The sequence below is a fragment of the Oncorhynchus masou genome, chromosome 20 (genome assembly GCF_036934945.1).
Source record: "Oncorhynchus masou masou isolate Uvic2021 chromosome 20, UVic_Omas_1.1, whole genome shotgun sequence".
Classification (NCBI taxonomy): domain Eukaryota; kingdom Metazoa; phylum Chordata; class Actinopteri; order Salmoniformes; family Salmonidae; genus Oncorhynchus; species Oncorhynchus masou.
In genome coordinates this window covers 32,280,921-32,302,113 of record NC_088231.1, presented here as the reverse complement: position 1 = coordinate 32,302,113, position 21,193 = coordinate 32,280,921, and the positions used below count along the sequence as shown (strand labels likewise).

At 44.0% G+C, this 21,193-nt stretch overlaps 1 protein-coding gene across 1 annotated transcript in view; it reads right to left on the bottom strand.

Moving 5' to 3' along the window:
- LOC135507267 (2-hydroxyacylsphingosine 1-beta-galactosyltransferase-like) overlaps positions 1 to 21,193 on the bottom strand; it is a 147,062-nt gene that overhangs the window by 90,603 nt on the left and 35,266 nt on the right. The window contains exon 3 of the mRNA XM_064926868.1: positions 15,093 to 15,731. Within this exon, the coding sequence (XP_064782940.1) occupies positions 15,093 to 15,731 (639 nt within the window). The remainder of the gene's footprint in view (positions 1 to 15,092; positions 15,732 to 21,193) is intronic.

Below are 21,193 nucleotides of genomic sequence, written 5' to 3'. Positions count from 1 at the left end.
CACTGGAGGATACCAACCATAGATATAACACTGGAGGAGGCCAACACTGGAGGATACCAACACTGGAGGAGACCAACCATAGATATAACACAGGAGGAGACCAACCATTGATATAACACTGGAGGAGACCAACCATAGATATAACACTGGAGGAGACCAACCATAGATATAACACTGGAGGAGACCAACCATAGATATAACACTGGAGGAGACCAACCATAGATATAACACTGGAGGAGACCAACCATAGATATAACACTGGAGGAGATCAACCATTGATATAACACTGGAGGAGACGTACACTGGAGGAGACCAACCATATATAAGACACTGGAGGAGACCAACACTGGAGGAGACCAACCATACATATAACACTGGAGGGGATCAACACTGGAGGAGACCAACCATAGATATAACACTGGAGGAGACCAACCACAGATATAACACTGGAGGAGACCAATACTGGAGGAGACCAACCATAGATATAACACTGGAGGAGACCAACACTGGAGTAGACCAACCATAGATATAACACTGGAGGAGACGAACCATTGATATAACACTGGAGGAGACGAACCATAGATATAACACTGGAGGAGGCCAACCATAGATATAACACTGGAGGAGACCAACCACAGATATAACACTGGAGGAGACCAACACTGGAGGAGACCAACCATAGATATAACACTGGAGGAGACAACACTGGAGTAGACCAACCATAGATATAACACTGGAGGAGACGAACCATTGATATAACACTGGAGGAGACGAACCATAGATATAACACTGGAGGAGGCCAACCATAGATATAAAACTGGAGGAGACCAACACTGGAGGAGACCAACCATAGATATAACACTGGAGGAGGCCAACCATAGATATAACACTGTAGGAGACCAACCATTGATATAACACTGGAGGAGACCAACCATAGATATAACACTGGAGGAGACCAACACTGGAGGAGACCAACCATAGATATAACACTGGATCAGACCAACACTGGAGGAGACCAACCATAGATATAACACTGGAGGGGACCAACCATAGATATAACACTGGAGGAGACCAACCATAGATATAATACTGGAGGATACCAACACTGGAGGAGACGAACCATAGATATAACACTGGAGGAGACCCAACATAGATATAACACTTGAGGAGACTAACACTGGAGGAGACCAACCATAGATATAACACTGGAGGAGACCACCCATTGATATAACACTGGAGGAGACCAACCATAGATTTAACACTGGAGGAGAACAACCATAGATATAGCACTGGAGGAGACCAAACATAGATATAACACTGGAGGAGACCAACACTGGAGGAGACCAACCATTGATTTATCACTGGAGGAGACCAACCATAGATACAAAACTGGAGGAGACCAACACAGGAGGAGACCAGCCAAAGATATAACACTGGAGGAGACCAAACATAGATATAACACTGGAGGAGACCAACACTGGAGGAGACCAACCATTGATTTATCACTGGAGGAGACCAACCATAGATATAAAACTGAAGGAGACCAACACTGGAGGAGGCCAACACTGGATGATACCAACCATAGATATAACAAAGGAGGAGACCAACACTGGAGGAGACCAACACTGGAGGAGACCAACCATAGATATAACACTGGAGGAGACCAACCATAGATATAACACTGGAGGAGACCAACAATGGAGGAGACCAACAATGGAGGAGTCCAACCATAGATAGCACACTGAAGGAGACCAACAATTGATATAACACTGGAGGAGACCAACCATAGATACAACACTGGAGGAGACCAACCATAGATATAACACTGGAGGAGACCAACACTGGAGGAGACCAACACTGGAGGAGTCCAACCATAGATATCACACTGAAGGAGACCAACAATTGATATAACACTGGAGGAGACCAACCATTGATATAACACTGGAGGAGACCAACCATTGATATAACACTGGAGGAGACCAACCATAGATATAACACTGTAGGAGACCAACAATAGATATAACACTGGAGGAGACCAACAATAGATATAACCCTGGAGGAGACCAACCATAGATATAACACTGGAGGAGACCAACCATTGATATAACACTGGAGGAGACCAACCATTGATATAACACTGGAGGAGACCAACACTGGAGGAGACCAACACTGGAGGAGACCAACCATAGATATAACACTGGAGGAGACCAACCACAGATATAACACTGGAGGAGACCAAACATAGATATAACACTGGAGGAGACCAACCATAGATATAACACTGGAGGAGACCAACCATAGATATAACACTGGAGGAGACCAATCATAGATATAATACTGGAGGAGACCAACACTGGAGGAGACCAACCATATATATGACACTGGAGGTTACCAACCATGATATAACACTGGAGGATACCAACCATAGATATAACACTGGAGGAGACCAACCATAGATATAACACTGGAGGATACCAACCATAGATAAAACACTGGAGGAGACCAACCATATATAAGACACTGGAGGAGACCGACATTGGAGGAGACCAACCATACATATAACACTGGAGGGGATCAACACTGGAGGAGACCAACCATAGATATAACACTGGAGGAGACCAACACTGGAGAAGACCAACCATAGATATAACACTGGAGGAGACGAACCATAGATATAACACTGGAGGAGACCAACCATAGATATAACACTGGAGGAGACCAACACTGGAGGAGAACAACCATCAATATAACATTGGAGGAGACCAACACTGGAGGAAACCAACCAAAGATATAACACTGGAGGAGACCAACACTGGAGGAGGCCAACCATAGATATAACACAGGAGGAGACCAACCATTGATATAACACTGGAGGAGACGAACCATAGATATAACACTGGAGGAGGCCAACCATAGATATAACACTGGAGGAGACCAACACTGGAGGAGACCAACCATAGATATAACACTGGAGGAGGCCAACCATAGATATAACACTGTAGGAGACCAACCATTGATATAACACTGGAGGAGACGAACCATAGATATAACACTGGAGGAGACCAACCATAGATATAACACTGGAGGAGACCAACACTGGAGGAGAACAACCATCAATATAACATTGGAGGAGACCAACCATAGATATAACACTGGAGGAGACCAACACTGGAGGAGAACAACCATCAATATAACATTGGAGGAGACCAACACTGGAGGAAACCAACCAAAGATATAACACTGGAGGAGACCAACACTGGAGGAGGCCAACCATAGATATAACACAGGAGGAGACCAACCATTGATATAACACTGGAGGAGACGAACCATAGATATAACACTGGAGGAGGCCAACCATAGATATAACACTGGAGGAGACCAACACTGGAGGAGACCAACCATAGATATAACACTGGAGGAGACCAACCATATATAAGACACTGGAGGAGACCGACATTGGAGGAGACCAACCATACATATAACACTGGAGGGGATCAACACTGGAGGAGACCAACCATAGATATAACACTGGAGGAGACCAACACTGGAGAAGACCAACCATAGATATAACACTGGAGGAGACGAACCATAGATATAACACTGGAGGAGACCAACCATAGATATAACACTGGAGGAGACCAACACTGGAGGAGAACAACCATCAATATAACATTGGAGGAGACCAACACTGGAGGAAACCAACCAAAGATATAACACTGGAGGAGACCAACACTGGAGGAGGCCAACCATAGATATAACACAGGAGGAGACCAACCATTGATATAACACTGGAGGAGACGAACCATAGATATAACACTGGAGGAGGCCAACCATAGATATAACACTGGAGGAGACCAACACTGGAGGAGACCAACCATAGATATAACACTGGAGGAGGCCAACCATAGATATAACACTGTAGGAGACCAACCATTGATATAACACTGGAGGAGACGAACCATAGATATAACACTGGAGGAGACCAACCATAGATATAACACTGGAGGAGACCAACACTGGAGGAGAACAACCATCAATATAACATTGGAGGAGACCAACACTGGAGGAAACCAACCAAAGGTATAACACTGGAGGAGACCAACACTGGAGGAGGCCAACCATAGATATAACACAGGAGGAGACCAACCATTGATATAACACTGGAGGAGACGAACCATAGATATAACACTGGAGGAGGCCAACCATAGATATAACACTGGAGGAGACCAACACTGGAGGAGACCAACCATAGATATAAGACTGGAGGAGGCCAACCATAGATATAACACTGTAGGAGACCAACCATTGATATAACACTGGAGGAGACCAACCATAGATATAACACTGGAGGAGACCAACCATAGATATAACACTGTAGGAGACCAACTCTGGAGGAGACCAACAATAGATATAACACTGGATCAGACCAACACTGGAGGAGAACAACCATAGATATAACACTGGAGGGTGTCAACCATAGATATAACACTGGAGGAGACCCAACATAGATATAACACTGGAGGAGACTAACACTGGAGTAGACCAACCATAGATATAACACTGGAGGAGACCACCCATTGATATAACACTGGAGGAGACCAACCATAGATTTAACACTGGAGGAGACCAACCATAGATATAGCACTGGAGGAGACCAAACATAGATATAACACTGGAGGAGACCAACACTGGAGGAGACCAACCATTGATTTATCACTGGAGGAGACCAACCATAGATATAAAACTGGAGGAGACCAACACAGGAGGAGACACACAATAGATATAACATTGGAGGAGGCCAACACTGGAGGATACCAACCATAGATATAACAAAGGAGGAGACCAACACTGGAGGAGACCAACACTGGAGGAGACCAACCATAGATTTAACACTGGAGGAGACCAACCATAGATATAACACTGGAGGAGACCAACCATAGATATAACACTGGAGGAGACCAACACTGGAGGAGACCAACACTGGAGGAGACCAACACTGGAGGAGTCCAACCATAGATATCACACTGAAGGAGACCAACAATTGATATAACACTGGAGGAGACCAACCATAGATATAACACTGGAGGAGACCAACCATAGATATAACACTGGAGGAGACAAACACTGGAGGAGACCAACACTGGAGGAGTACAACCATAGATATCACACTGAAGGAGACCAACAATTGATATAACACTGGAGGAGACCAACCATTGATATAACACTGGAGGAGACCAACCATTGATATAACACTGGAGGAGACCAACCATAGATATAACACTGGAGGAGACCAACAATAGATATAACACTGGAGGAGACCAACCATAGATATAACACTGGAGGAGACCAACCATTGATATAACACTGGAGGAGACCAACACTGGAGGAGGCCAACCATAGATATAACATTGGAGGAGACCAACACTGGAGGAGACCAACACTGGAGGAGACCAACCATATATATAACACTGGAGGAGACCAACCATAGATATAACACTGGAGGAGACCAACACTGGAGGAGACCAACCATTGATATAACACTGGAGGAGACCAACCACAGGTATAACACTGGAGGAGACCAACACTGGAGGAGACCAACACTGGAGGAGACCAACCATAGATATAACACAGGAGGAGACCAACCATTGATATAACACTGGAGGAGACCAACCATAGATATAACACTGGAGGAGACCAACCATAGATATAACAAAGGAGGAGACCAACACTGGAGGAGACCAACACTGGAGGAGACCAACCATAGATTTAACACTGGAGGAGACCAACCATAGATATAACACTGGAGGAGGCCAACACTGGAGGATACCAACCATAGATATAACAAAAGAGGAGACCAACACTGGAGGAGACCAACACTGGAGGAGACCAACCATAGATTTAACACTGGAGGAGACCAACCATAGATATAACACTGGAGGAGACCAACCATAGATATAACACTGGAGGAGACCAACACTGGAGGAGACCAACACTGGAGGAGACCAACACTGGAGGAGTCCAACCATAGATATCACACTGAAGGAGACCAACAATTGATATAACACTGGAGGAGACCAACCATAGATATAACACTGGAGGAGACCAACCATAGATATAACACTGGAGGAGACAAACACTGGAGGAGACCAACACTGGAGGAGTACAACCATAGATATCACACTGAAGGAGACCAACAATTGATATAACACTGGAGGAGACCAACCATTGATATAACACTGGAGGAGACCAACCATTGATATAACACTGGAGGAGACCAACCATAGATATAACACTGGAGGAGACCAACCATAGATATAACACTGGAGGAGACCAACAATAGATATAACACTGGAGGAGACCAACCACAGATATAACACTGGAGGAGACCAACCATTGATATAACACTGGAGGAGACCAACACTGGAGGAGGCCAACCATAGATATAACATTGGAGGAGACCAACACTGGAGGAGACCAACACTGGAGGAGACCAACCATATATATAACACTAGAGGAGACCAACCATAGATATAACACTGGAGGAGACCAACACTGGAGGAGACCAACCATTGATATAACACTGGAGGAGACAAACCATAGGTATAACACTGGAGGAGGCCAACACAGGAGGAGACCAACCATAGATATAACACTGGAGGAGGACAACACTGGAGGATACCAACCATAGATATAACACTGGAGGAGGCCAACACTGGAGGATACCAACCATAGATATAACACTGGAGGAGGCCAACACTGGAGGATACCAACCATAGATATAACACTGGAGGAGACCAACACTGGAGGAGACCAACCATAGATATAACACAGGAGGAGACCAACCATTGATATAACACTGGAGGAGACCAACCATAGATATAACACTGGAGGAGACCAACCATAGATATAACACTGGAGGAGACCAACCATAGATATAACACTGGAGGAGACCAACCATAGATATAACACTGGAGGAGACCAACCATAGATATAACACTGGAGGAGATCAACCATTGATATAACACTGGAGGAGACGTACACTGGAGGAGACCAGCCATAGATATAACACTGGAGGAGACGTACACTGAAGGAGACCAGCCATAGATATAACACTGGAGGAGGCCAACCATAGATATAACACTGGAGGAGACCAACACTGGAGGAGACCAACCATAGATATAACACTGGAGGAGGCCAACCATAGATATAACACTGTAGTAGACCAACCATTGATATAACACTGGAGGAGACCAACCATAGATATAACACTGGAGGAGACCAACCATAGATATAACTCTGGAGGAGACCAACCATATATATAACACTGGAGGAGCCCAACACTGGAGGAGACCAACCATAGATATAACACTGGAGGGGACCAACCATAGATATAACACTGGAGGAGACCAACCATAGATATAACACTGGAGGAGACCCAACATAGATATAACACTGGAGGAGACTAACACTGGAGTAGACCAACCATAGATATAACACTGGAGGAGACCGACCATAGATTTAACACTGGAGGAGACCAACCATAGACATAACACTGGAGGAGACCAACCATAGATATAATACTGGAGGAGACCAACACTGGAGGAGACCAACCATAGATATAACACTGGAGGAGACCAAACATAGATATAACACTGGAGGAGACCAACACTGGAGGAGACCAACCATTGATTTATCACTGGAGGAGACCAACCATAGATATAACACTGGAGGACACCAACACAGGAGGAGACCAACCATATATATAACACTGGAGGAGACCAACCATAGATTTAAAACTGGAGGAGACCAACCATAGATATAGCACTGAAGGAGACCAAACACAGATATAACACTGGAAGAGACCAACACTGGAGGAGACCAACCATTGATTTATCACTGGAGGAGACCAACCATAGAAACAAAACTGGAGGAGACCAACACAGGAGGAGACCAACCAAAGATATAACACTGGAGGAGACCAAACATAGATATAACACTGGAGGAGACCAACACTGGAGGAGACCAACCATAGATATAAAACTGGAGGAGACCAACACAGGAGGAGACCAACAATAGATATAACAAAGGAGGAGACCAACACTGGAGGAGACCAACACTGGAGGAGACCAACCATAGATTTAACACTGGAGGAGACCAACCATAAATATAACACTGGAGGAGACCAACCATAGATTTAACACTGGAGGAGACCAACACTGGAGGAGACCAACACTGGAGGAGTCCAACCATAGATATAACACTGGAGGAGACCAACACAGGAGGAGAACAACCATAGATATAACACTGGAGGAGACCAACACAGCAGGAGACCAACCATAGATATAACACTGGAGGAGACCAACACTGGAGGAGACAAACCATAGATATAACACTGGATGAGACCAACACTGGAGGAGACAAACCATAGATATAACACTGGAGGGGACCAAACATAGATATAACACTGGAGGAGACCAACACTGGAGGAGACCAACCATAGATATAGCACTGGAGGAGACCAAGCATAGATATAACACTGGAGGAGACCAACCATAGATATAATACTGGAGGAGACCAACACTGGAGGAGACCAACCATAGATATAACACTGGAGGAGAACAACACTGGAGGATACCAACACTGGAGGAGACCAACCATAGATATAACACTGGAGGAGACCAACGCTGGAGGAGACCAACCAAAGATATAACACTGGAGGAGACCAAACATAGATATAACACTGGAGGAGACCAACACTGGAGGAGACCAACCATTGATTTATCACTGGAGGAGACCAACCATAGATATACAACTGGAGGAGACCAACACAGGAGGAGACCAACAATAGATATAACAAAGGAGGAGACCAACACTGGAGGAGACCAACACTGGAGGAGACCAACCATAGATTTAACACTGGAGGAGACCAACCATAGATATAACACTGGAGGAGACCAACCATAGATTTAACACTGGAGGAGACCAACACTGGAGGAGACCAACACTGGAGGAGACCAACCATAGATATAACACTGGAGGAGACCAACCATAGATATAACACTGGAGGAGACCAACACAGGAGGAGACCAACCATAGATATAACACTGGAGGAGACCAACACAGCAGGAGACCAACCATAGATATAACACTGGAGGAGACCAACACTGGAGGAGACAAACCATAGATATAACACTGGATGAGACCAACACTGGAGGAGACAAACCATAGATATAACACTGGAGGGGACCAAACATAGATATAACACTGGAGGAGACCAACACTGGAGGAGACCAACCATAGATATAGCACTGGAGGAGACCAAGCATAGATATAACACTGGAGGAGACCAACCATAGATATAATACTGGAGGAGACCAACACTGGAGGAGACCAACCATAGATATAACACTGGAGGAGAACAACACTGGAGGATACCAACAATGGAGGAGACCAACCATAGATATAACACTGGAGGAGACCAACGCTGGAGGAGACCAACACTGGAGGAGACCAACCATAGATATAACACTGGAGGAGGCCAACGCTGGAGGATACCAACCATAGATATAACAGTGGAGGAGACCAACACTGGAGGAGCCCAACACTGGAGGAGACAAACCATAGATATTACACTGGAGGAGACCAACGATAGATATAACACTGGAGGAGACTAACCATAGATATAACACTGGAGGAGCCCAACCATTGATATAACACTGGATGAGACCAACGATAGATATAACACTGGAGGAGACCAACCATAGATATAACACTGGAGGAGACCAACCATAGATATAATACTGGAGGAGACCAACACTGGAGGAGACCAACCATAGATATAGCACTGGAGGAGACCAAGCATAGATATAACACTGGAGGAGACCAACCATAGATATAATACTGGAGGAGACCAACACTGGAGGAGACCAACCATAGATATAACACTGGAGGAGAACAACACTGGAGGATACCAACACTGGAGGAGACCAACCATAGATATAACACTGGAGGAGACCAACGCTGGAGGAGACCAACCAAAGATATAACACTGGAGGAGACCAAACATAGATATAACACTGGAGGAGACCAACACTGGAGGAGACCAACCATTGATTTATCACTGGAGGAGACCAACCATAGATATAAAACTGGAGGAGACCAACCATAGATATACAACTGGAGGAGACCAACACAGGAGGAGACCAACAATAGATATAACAAAGGAGGAGACCAACACTGGAGGAGACCAACACTGGAGGAGACCAACCATAGATTTAACACTGGAGGAGACCAACCATAGATATAACACTGGAGGAGACCAATGCTGGAGGAGACCAACACTGGAGGAGACCAACCATAGATATAACACTGGAGGAGGCCAACGCTGGAGGATACCAACCATAGATATAACAGTGGAGGAGACCAACACTGAGGAGCCCAACACTGGAGGAGACAAACCATAGATATTACACTGGAGGAGACCAACGATAGATATAACACTGGAGGAGACTAACCATAGATATAACACTGGAGGAGCCCAACCATTGATATAACACTGGATGAGACCAACGATAGATATAACACTGGAGGAGACCAACCATAGATATAACACTGGAGGAGACCAACCATAGATATAACACTGGAGGAGACCAACACTGGAGGATACCAACCATAGATATAACAGTGGAGGAGACCAACACTGGAGGAGACCAACACTGGAGGAGAACAACCATAGATATAACACTGGAGGAGTCCAACCATAGATATAACATTGGAGGAGGCCAACCATAGATATAACACTGGAGGAGACAAACACTGGAGGAGACCAAGCATTGATATAACATTGGAGGAGGCCAACCATAGATATAACACTGGAGGAGACCAATCATAGATATAACACTGGAGGAGACCAACACTGGAGGAGACCAACCATTGATATAACACTGGAGGAGACCAACCATAGATATAACACTGGAGGAGACCAACCATAGATATAACACTGGAGTAGACCAACCATTGATATAACACTGGAGGAGACCAACCATAGATATAACACTGGAGGAGACCAACCATAGATATAACACTGGAGGAGACCAACGCTGGAGGAGACCATCACTGGAGGAAACCAACCATAGATATAACACTGGAGGAGACCAACCATAGATATAACACTGGAGGAGAAAAAACACTGGAGGAGACCAACCATAGATATTACACTGGAGGAGACCAACACTGGAGGATACCAACCATAGATATAACACTGGAGGATACCAACCATAGATATAACACTGGAGGAGCCCAACACTGGAGGAGACCAACCATTGATATAACACTGGAGGATACCACCCATAGATATAACACTGGAGGAGACATACCATAAATATAACACTGGAGGAGACCAACCATAGATATTACACTGGAGGAGACCAACCACAGATATAACACTGGAGGAGACCAAACATAGATAATACACTGGAGGAGACCAACCATAGATATAACACTGGAGGAGACCAACACTGGAGGAGACCAACGCTGGAGGAGACCAACACTGGAGGAGACCAACCATAGATTTAACACTGGAGGAGACCAACCATAGATATAACACTGGAGGAGACCAACACTGGAGGAGACCAACCATAGATATAACACTGGAGGAGACCAACACTGGAGGATACCAACCATAGATATAAACCTGGAGGAGACCAACACTGGAGGAGACCAACCATAGCTATTACACTGGACGAGACCAACACTGGAGGAGACCAACACTGGAGGAGACCAAACATAGATATTACACTGGAGGAGACCAACACTGGAGGATACCAACCATAGACATAACACTGGAGGATACCAACCATAGATATAACACTGGAGGAGCCCAACACTGGAGGAGACCAACCATTGATATAACACTGGAGGATACCACCCATAGATATAACACTGGAGGAGACCAACCATAGATATAACACTGGAGGAGCCCAACACTGGAGGAGACCAACCATTGATATAACACTGGAGGATACCACCCATAGATATAACACTGGAGGAGACCAAACATAGATATTACACTGGAGGAGACCAACACTGGAGGAGACCAACCATTGATATAACACTGGAGGATACCACCCATAGATATAACACTGGAGGAGACCAACCATAGATATAACACTGGAGGAGACCAACCATAGATTTTACACTGGAGGAGACCAACCACAGATATAACACTGGAGGAGACCAAACATAGATATAACACTGGAGGAGACCAACCATAGATATAACACTGGAGGAGACCAACCACAGATATAACACTGGAGGAGACCAACCATATATATGACACTGGAGGTTACCAACCATAGATATAACACTGGAGGATACCAACCATAGATATAACACTGGAGAATACCAACCATAGATAAAACACTGGAGAATACCAACCATAGATAAAACACTGGAGGAGACCAACCATATATAAGACACTGGAGGAGACCAACACTGGAGGAGACCAACCATACATATAACACTGGAGGGGATCAACACTGGAGGAGACCAACCATAGATATAAAACTGGAGGAGACCAACCACAGATATAACACTGGAGGAGACCAACACTGGAGGAGACCAACCATAGATATAACACTGGAGGAGACCCAACATAGATATAACACTGGAGGAGACTAACACTGGAGTAGACCAACCATAGATATAACACTGGAGGAGACCACCCATTGATATAACACTGGAGGAGACCAACCATAGATTTAAAACTGGAGGAGACCACCCATAGATATAGCACTGGAGGAGACCAAACATAGATATAACACTGGAGGAGACCAACACTGGAGGAGACCAACCATTGATTTATCACTTTAGGAGACCAACCATAGATACAAAACTGGAGGAGACCAACACAGGAGGAGACCAACCAAAGATATAACACTGGAGGAGACCAACCATAGATTTAAAACTGGAGGAGACCAACCATAGATATAGCACTGGAGGAGCCCAAACATAGATATAACACTGGAGGAGACCAACACTGGAGGAGACCAACCATTGATTTATCACTGGAGGAGACCAACCATATATATAAAACTGGAGGAGACCAACACAGGAGGAGATCAACAATAGATATAACACTGGAGGAGGCCAACACTGGAGGATACCAACCATAGATATAACAAAGGAGGAGACCAACACTGGAGGAGACCAACACTGGAGGAGACCAACCATAGATTTAACACTGGAGGAGACCAACCATAGATATAACACTGGAGGAGACAAACCATAGATATAACACTGGAGGAGACCAACACTGGAGGAGACCAACACTGGAGGAGTCCAACCATAGATATCACACTGAAGGAGACCAACAATTGATATAACACTGGAGGAGACCAACCATAGATATAACACTGGAGGAGACCAACCATAGATATAACACTGGAGGAGACCAACCATAGATATAACACTGGAGGAGACCAACCATAGATATAAAACTGGAGGAGACCAACAATAGATATAACACTGGAGGAGACCAACCATTGATATAACACTGGAGGAGACCAACACTGGAGGAGGCCAACCATAGATATAACATTGGAGGAGACCAACACTGGAGGAGACCAACCATAGATATAACACTGGAGGAGACCAACCACAGATATAACACTGGAGGAGACCAAACATAGATATAACACTGGAGGAGACCAACCATAGATATAACACTGGAGGAGACCAACCATAGATATAATACTGGAGGAGACCAACACTGGAGGAGACCAAACATAGATATTACACTGGAGGAGACCAACACTGGAGGATACCAACCATAGACATAACACTGGAGGATACCAACCATAGATATAACACTGGAGGAGCCCAACACTGGAGGAGACCAACCATTGATATAACACTGGAGGATACCACCCATAGATATAACACTGGAGGAGACCAACCATAGATATAACACTGGAGGAGCCCAACACTGGAGGAGACCAACCATTGATATAACACTGGAGGATACCACCCATAGATATAACACTGGAGGAGACCAAACATAGATATTACACTGGAGGAGACCAACACTGGAGGAGACCAACCATAGATATAACACTGGAGGAGACCAACCATAGATTTTACACTGGAGGAGACCAACCACAGATATAACACTGGAGGAGACCAAACATAGATATAACACTGGAGGAGACCAACCATAGATATAACACTGGAGGAGACCAACCACAGATATAACACTGGAGGAGACCAACCATATATATGACACTGGAGGTTACCAACCATAGATATAACACTGGAGGATACCAACCATAGATATAACACTGGAGAATACCAACCATAGATAAAACACTGGAGAATACCAACCATAGATAAAACACTGGAGGAGACCAACCATATATAAGACACTGGAGGAGACCAACACTGGAGGAGACCAACCATACATATAACACTGGAGGAGACCAACCATACATATAACACTGGAGGAGACCAACCATAGATATAACACTGGAGGAGACCAACACTGGAGGAGACCAACCATAGATATGACACTGGAGGAGACCAACCATAGATATAACACTGGAGGAGACCAACCATAGATATAACACTGGAGGAGACCAACACTGGAGGAGACCAACCATAGATATGGCACTGGAGGAGACCAACCATAGATATAACACTGGAGGAGACCAACCATAGATATAACACTGGAGGAGACCAACACTGGAGGAGACCAACCATTGATATAACACTGGAGGAGACCAACACTGGAGGAGACCAACACTGGAGGATCCTACCATATATATAACACAGGAGGAGACAAACCATTGATATAACACTGGAGGAGACCAACCATAGATATAACACTGGAGGAGACCAACCATAGATATAACACAGGAGGAGACCAACCATTGATATAACACTGGAGGAGACCAACCATTGATATAACACTGGAGGAGACGAACACTGTTGAGGTTAGTACACACAAAACACAGGTTTGTGTGTGTATGTGCATGTGCGTGTGCCTGTGCCTGTGCGTGTGCGTGTGCGTGTGTGTGTGCGTGCGTGCGTATACTAACCTGAGGTAACGGGCTGGCAGGTTTGGTCAGTATCCCCCCTACATAGACAACATGTGGTAGAGTGGGCCTCGGGAACTCCAGGGCCAGATCAGTGGACAACATCCACAGCCTGCTCCCCTGAACCAGATCCTGCATGGCCACCCGCGGCTCCACGCCGTGCCTCCTCATGATGCGCTCGTACTTCGGTAACACCAGGTACTGAACCCCGAACCGGGACACCAGGTACACCGCAGTGTTGGTAATCCTCTGGACGAGAGACATCTGATCGGTGAGGAGAGAGTTGAACTCTGGGACGTACGAGAGAGGGGCAGGAGCCCCGACCTCCGCTGGGTACCATAGGCCCGTGGAAAAGACAGCGTAGGGAACCCCGAGGATGTGAGCAATCACGAACCCACACATTTCGTTGGGGTCGACCAATAAAAGGTCAAATTTGGCATCCTTGAGTTGGCTCATGACCTCTTTGTTTCCCACAACGGCGTCGCAGTTCTGGGCGTAGTGGTCGAGGATGTCGAAGAGTTCCAACGCCGTGAGACGACCAGAGAAGATGTTGCTGACCTTTGACTGGAGGAAACTGTCAGCTGTGGAGGAGTTGAAGATGCCTGGGTAACGCTGGAAGGTGTAGTGGGGGGAGGGGGGCACCTAGAGGAGAGGAGAGGCGAGGAGAGGAGAGTCTTTATTATCCCAAGGGGCAATATAGTAACATTTACACAGCTAACAGTACTAGACTACTACAGCTAACAGTACTAAGCTACTAGGTTACTACAGCAAACAGTACTAGACTACTACAGCTAAGAGTACTAGGTTACTACAGCTAACAGTACTAGGTTACTACAGCAAACAATACTAGACTACTACAGCTAAGAGTACTAGGTTACTACAGCTAACAGTACTAGACTATTACAGCTAACAGTACTAGACTACTACAGCTAACAGTACTAGGTTACTACAGCTAACAGTACTAGACTACTACAGCTAACAGTACTAGACTACTACAGCTAACAGTACTAGGTTACTACAGCTAACAGTACTAGACTACTACAGCTAACAGTACTAGACTACTACAGCTAACAGTACTAGACTACTACAGCTAACAGTACTAGACTACTACAGCTAACAGTACTAGACTACTACAGCTAACAGTACTAGGTTACTACAGCTAACAGTACTAGGTTACTACAGCTAACAGTACTAGACTACTACAGCTAACAGTACTAGGTTACTACAGCTAACAGTACTAGGTTACTACAGCTAACAGTACTAGGTTACTACAGCTAACAGTACTAGACTACTACAGCTAACAGTACTAGGTTACTACAGCTAACAGTACTAGACTACTACAGCTAACAGTACTACGTTACTACAGCTAACAGTACTAGGTTACTACAGCTAACAGTACTAGGTTACTACAGCTAACAGTACTAGGTTACTACAGCTAACAGTACTAGGTTACTACAGCTAACAGTACTAGACTACTACAGCTAACAGTACTAGGTTACTACAGCTAACAGTACTAGACTACTACAGCTAACAGTACTACGTTACTACAGCTAACAGTACTAGGTTACTACAGCTAACAGTACTAGGTTACTACAGCTAACATTACTAGGTTACTAGACTACTACAGCTAACAGTACTAGGTTACTACAGCTAACAGTACTAGGTTACTAGACTAGTACAGCTAACAGTACTAGGTTACTACAGCTAACAGTACTAGGTTACGACAGCTAACAGTACTAGGTTACTACAGCTAACAGTACCAGACTACTACAGCTAACAGTACTAGGTTACTACAGCTAACAGTACTAGGTTACTACAGCTAACAGTACTAGGTTACTAGACTAGTACAGCTAACAGTACTAGGTTACTACAGCTAACAGTACTAGGTTACTAGACTACTACAGCTAACAGTAATAGGTTACTACAGCTAACAGTACTAGGTTACTACAGCTAACAGTACTAGGTTACTACAGCTAACAGTACTAGACTACTACAGCTAACAGTACTAGTTTACTACAGCTAACAGTACTAGGTTACTACAGCTAACAGTACTAGACTACTACAGCTAACAGTACTAGACTACTACAGCCAACAGTACTAGGTTACTACAGCTAACAGTACTAGACTACTACAGCCAACAGTACTAGGTTACTACAGCTAACAGTACTAGGTTACTACAGCTAACAGTACTAGTTTACTACAGCTAACAGTACTAGGTTACTACAGTTAACAGTACTAGGTTACTACAGCTAACAGTACTAGGTTACTACAGCTAACAGTACTAGGTTACTACAGCTAACAGTACTAGGTTACTACAGCTAACAGTACTAGACTACTACAGCTAACAGTACTAGGTTACTAGACTACTACAGCTAACAGTACTAGGTTACTACAGCTAACAGTACTAGGTTACTACAGCTAACAGTACTAGACTACTACAGCTAAAAGTACTAGACTACTACAGCTAACAGTACTAGACTACTACAGCTAACAGTACTAGGTTACTACAGCTAACAGTACTAGGTTACTACAGCCAACAGTACTAGGTTACTACAGCTAACAGTACTAGACTACTACAGCCAACAGTACTAGGTTACTACAGCTAACAGTACTAGGTTACTACAGCTAACAGTACTAGGTTACTACAGCTAACAGTACTAGTTTACTACAGCTAACAGTACTAGGTTACTACAGCTAACAGTACTAGGTTACTACAGCTAACAGTACTAGGTTACTACAGCTAACAGTACTAGGTTACTACAGCTAACAGTACTAGGTTACTACAGCTAACAGTACTAGACTACTACAGCTAACAGTACTAGGTTACTAGACTACTACAGCTAACAGTACTAGGTTACTACAGCTAACAGTACTAGGTTACTACAGCTAACAGTACTAGGTTACTAGACTACTACAGCTAACAGTACTAGGTTACTACAGCTAACAGTACTAGGTTACTAGACTAGTACAGCTAACAGTACTAGGTTACTACAGCTAACAGTACTAGGTTACAACAGCTAACAGTACTAGGTTACTACAGCTAACAGTACCAGACTACTACAGCTAACAGTACTAGGTTACCACAGCTAACAGTACTAGGTTACTACAGCTAACAGTACTAGGTTACTAGACTAGTACAGCTAACAGTACTAGGTTACTACAGCTAACAGTACTAGGTTACTAGACTACTACAGCTAACAGTAATAGGTTACTACAGCTAACAGTACTAGGTTACTACAGCTAACAGTACTAGGTTACTACAGCTAACAGTACTAGACTACTACAGCTAACAGTACTAGTTTACTACAGCTAACAGTACTAGGTTACTACAGCTAACAGTACTAGACTACTACAGCTAACAGTACTAGACTACTACAGCCAACAGTACTAGGTTACTACAGCTAACAGTACAAGACTACTACAGCCAACAGTACTAGGTTACTACAGCTAACAGTACTAGGTTACTACAGCTAACAGTACTAGTTTACTACAGCTAACAGTACTAGGTTACTACAGCTAACAGTACTAGGTTACTACAGCTAACAGTACTAGGTTACTACAGCTAACAGTACTAGGTTACTACAGCTAACAGTACTAGGTTACTACAGCTAACAGTACTAGACTACTACAGCTAACAGTACTAGGTTACTAGACTACTACAGCTAACAGTACTAGGTTACTACAGCTAACAGTACTAGGTTACTACAGCTAACAGTACTAGGTTACTACAGCTAACAGTACTAGACTACTACAGCTAAAAGTACTAGACTACTACAGCTAACAGTACTAGACTACTACAGCTAACAGTACTAGGTTACTACAGCTAACAGTACTAGGTTACTACAGCCAACAGTACTAGGTTACTACAGCTAACAGTACTAGACTACTACAGCCAACAGTACTAGGTTACTACAGCTAACAGTACTAGGTTACTACAGCTAACAGTACTAGGTTACTACAGCTAACAGTACTAGTTTACTACAGCTAACAGTACTAGGTTACTACAGCTAACAGTACTAGGTTACTACAGCTAACAGTACTAGGTTACTACAGCTAACAGTACTAGGTTACTACAGCTAACAGTACTAGGTTACTACAGCTAACAGTACTAGACTACTACAGCTAACAGTACTAGGTTACTAGACTACTACAGCTAACAGTACTAGGTTACTACAGCTAACAGTACTAGGTTACTACAGCTAACAGTACTAGGTTAATACAGCTAACAGTACTAGGCTACTACAGCTAAAAGTACTAGACTACTACAGCTAACAGTACTAGACTACTACAGCTAACAGTGCTAGGTTACTACAGCTAACAGTACTAGGTTACTACAGCTAACAGTAACAGTACTAGGTTACTACAGCTAACAGTACTAGACTACTACAGCTAACAGTACTAGGTTACTACAGCTAACAGTACTAGGTTACTACAGCTAACAGTACTAGGTTACTACAGCTAACAGTACTAGGTTACTACAGCTAACAGTACTAGGTTACTACAGCTAACAGTACTAGACTACTACAGCTAACAGTACTAGGTTACTAGACTACTACAGCTAACAGTACTAGGTTACTACAGCTAACAGTACTAGGTTACTACAGCTAACAGTACTAGGTTAATACAGCTAACAGTACTAGACTACTACAGCTAAAAGTACTAGACTACTACAGCTAACAGTACTAGACTACTACAGCTAACAGTACTAGGTTACTACAGCTAACAGTACTAGGTTACTACAGCCAACAGTACTAGGCTACTACAGCTAACAGTACTAGACTACTACAGCCAACAGTACTAGGTTACTACAGCTAACAGTACTAGGTTACTACAGCTAACAGTACTAGGTTACTACAGCTAACAGTACTAGGTTACTACAGCTAACAGTACTAGGTTACTACAGCTAACAGTACTAGGTTACTACAGCTAACAGTACTAGGTTACTACAGCTAACAGTACTAGGTTACTACAGCTAACAGTACTAGGTTACTACAGCTAACAGTACTAGACTACTACAGCTAACAGTACTAGGTTACTAGACTACTACAGCTAACAGTACTAGGTTACTACAGCTAACAGTACTAGGTTACTACAGCTAACAGTACTAGGTTACTACAGCTAACAGTACTAGACTACTACAGCTAAAAGTACTAGACTACTACAGCTAACAGTACTAGACTACTACAGCTAACAGTACTAGGTTACTACAGCTAACAGTACTAGGTTACTACAGCTAACAGTACTAGGTTACTACAGCTAACAGTACTAGGTTACTACAGCTAACAGTAACAGTACTAGGTTACTACAGCTAACAGTACTAGACTACTACAGCTAACAGTACTAGGTTACTACAGCTAACAGTACTAGGTTACTACAGCTAACAGTACTAGACTACTACAGCTAACAGTAATAGGTTACTACAGCTAACAGTACTAGACTACTACAGCTAACAGTACTAGGTTACTACAGCTAACAGTACTAGACTACTACAGCTAACAGTACTAGGTTACTACAGCTAACAGTACTAGACTACTACAGCTAACAGTACTAGGTTACTACAGCTAACAGTACTAGGTTACTACAGCTAACAGTACTAGACTACTACAGCTAAAAGTACTAGACTACTACAGCTAACAGTACTAGGTTACTACAGCTAACAGTACTAGACTACTACAGCTAACAGTACTAGGTTACTACAGCTAACAGTACTAGGTTACTACAGCTAACAGTACTAGGTTACTACAGCTAACAGTACTAGACTACTACAGCTAACAGTACTAGGTTACTAGACTACTACAGCTAACAGTACTAGGTTACTACAGCTAACAGACCCTCAGAATGGATTAAACACGTTGAGTCTCTATAAGGGCTGCTGGGAGCCCCTCAGCATACACAGCTAACAGGTTCTAGAGGTAGCTCCCCTGATCAACAGCTAACCGGTTCTAGAGGTAGCTCCCCTGATCAACAGCTAACCGGTTCTAGAGGTAGCTCCCCTGATCAACAGCTAACCGGTTCTAGAGGTAGCTCCCCTGATCAACAGCTAACAGGTTCTAGAGGTAGCTCCCTGATCAACAACTAACAGCTTCTAGAGGTAGCTCCCCTGA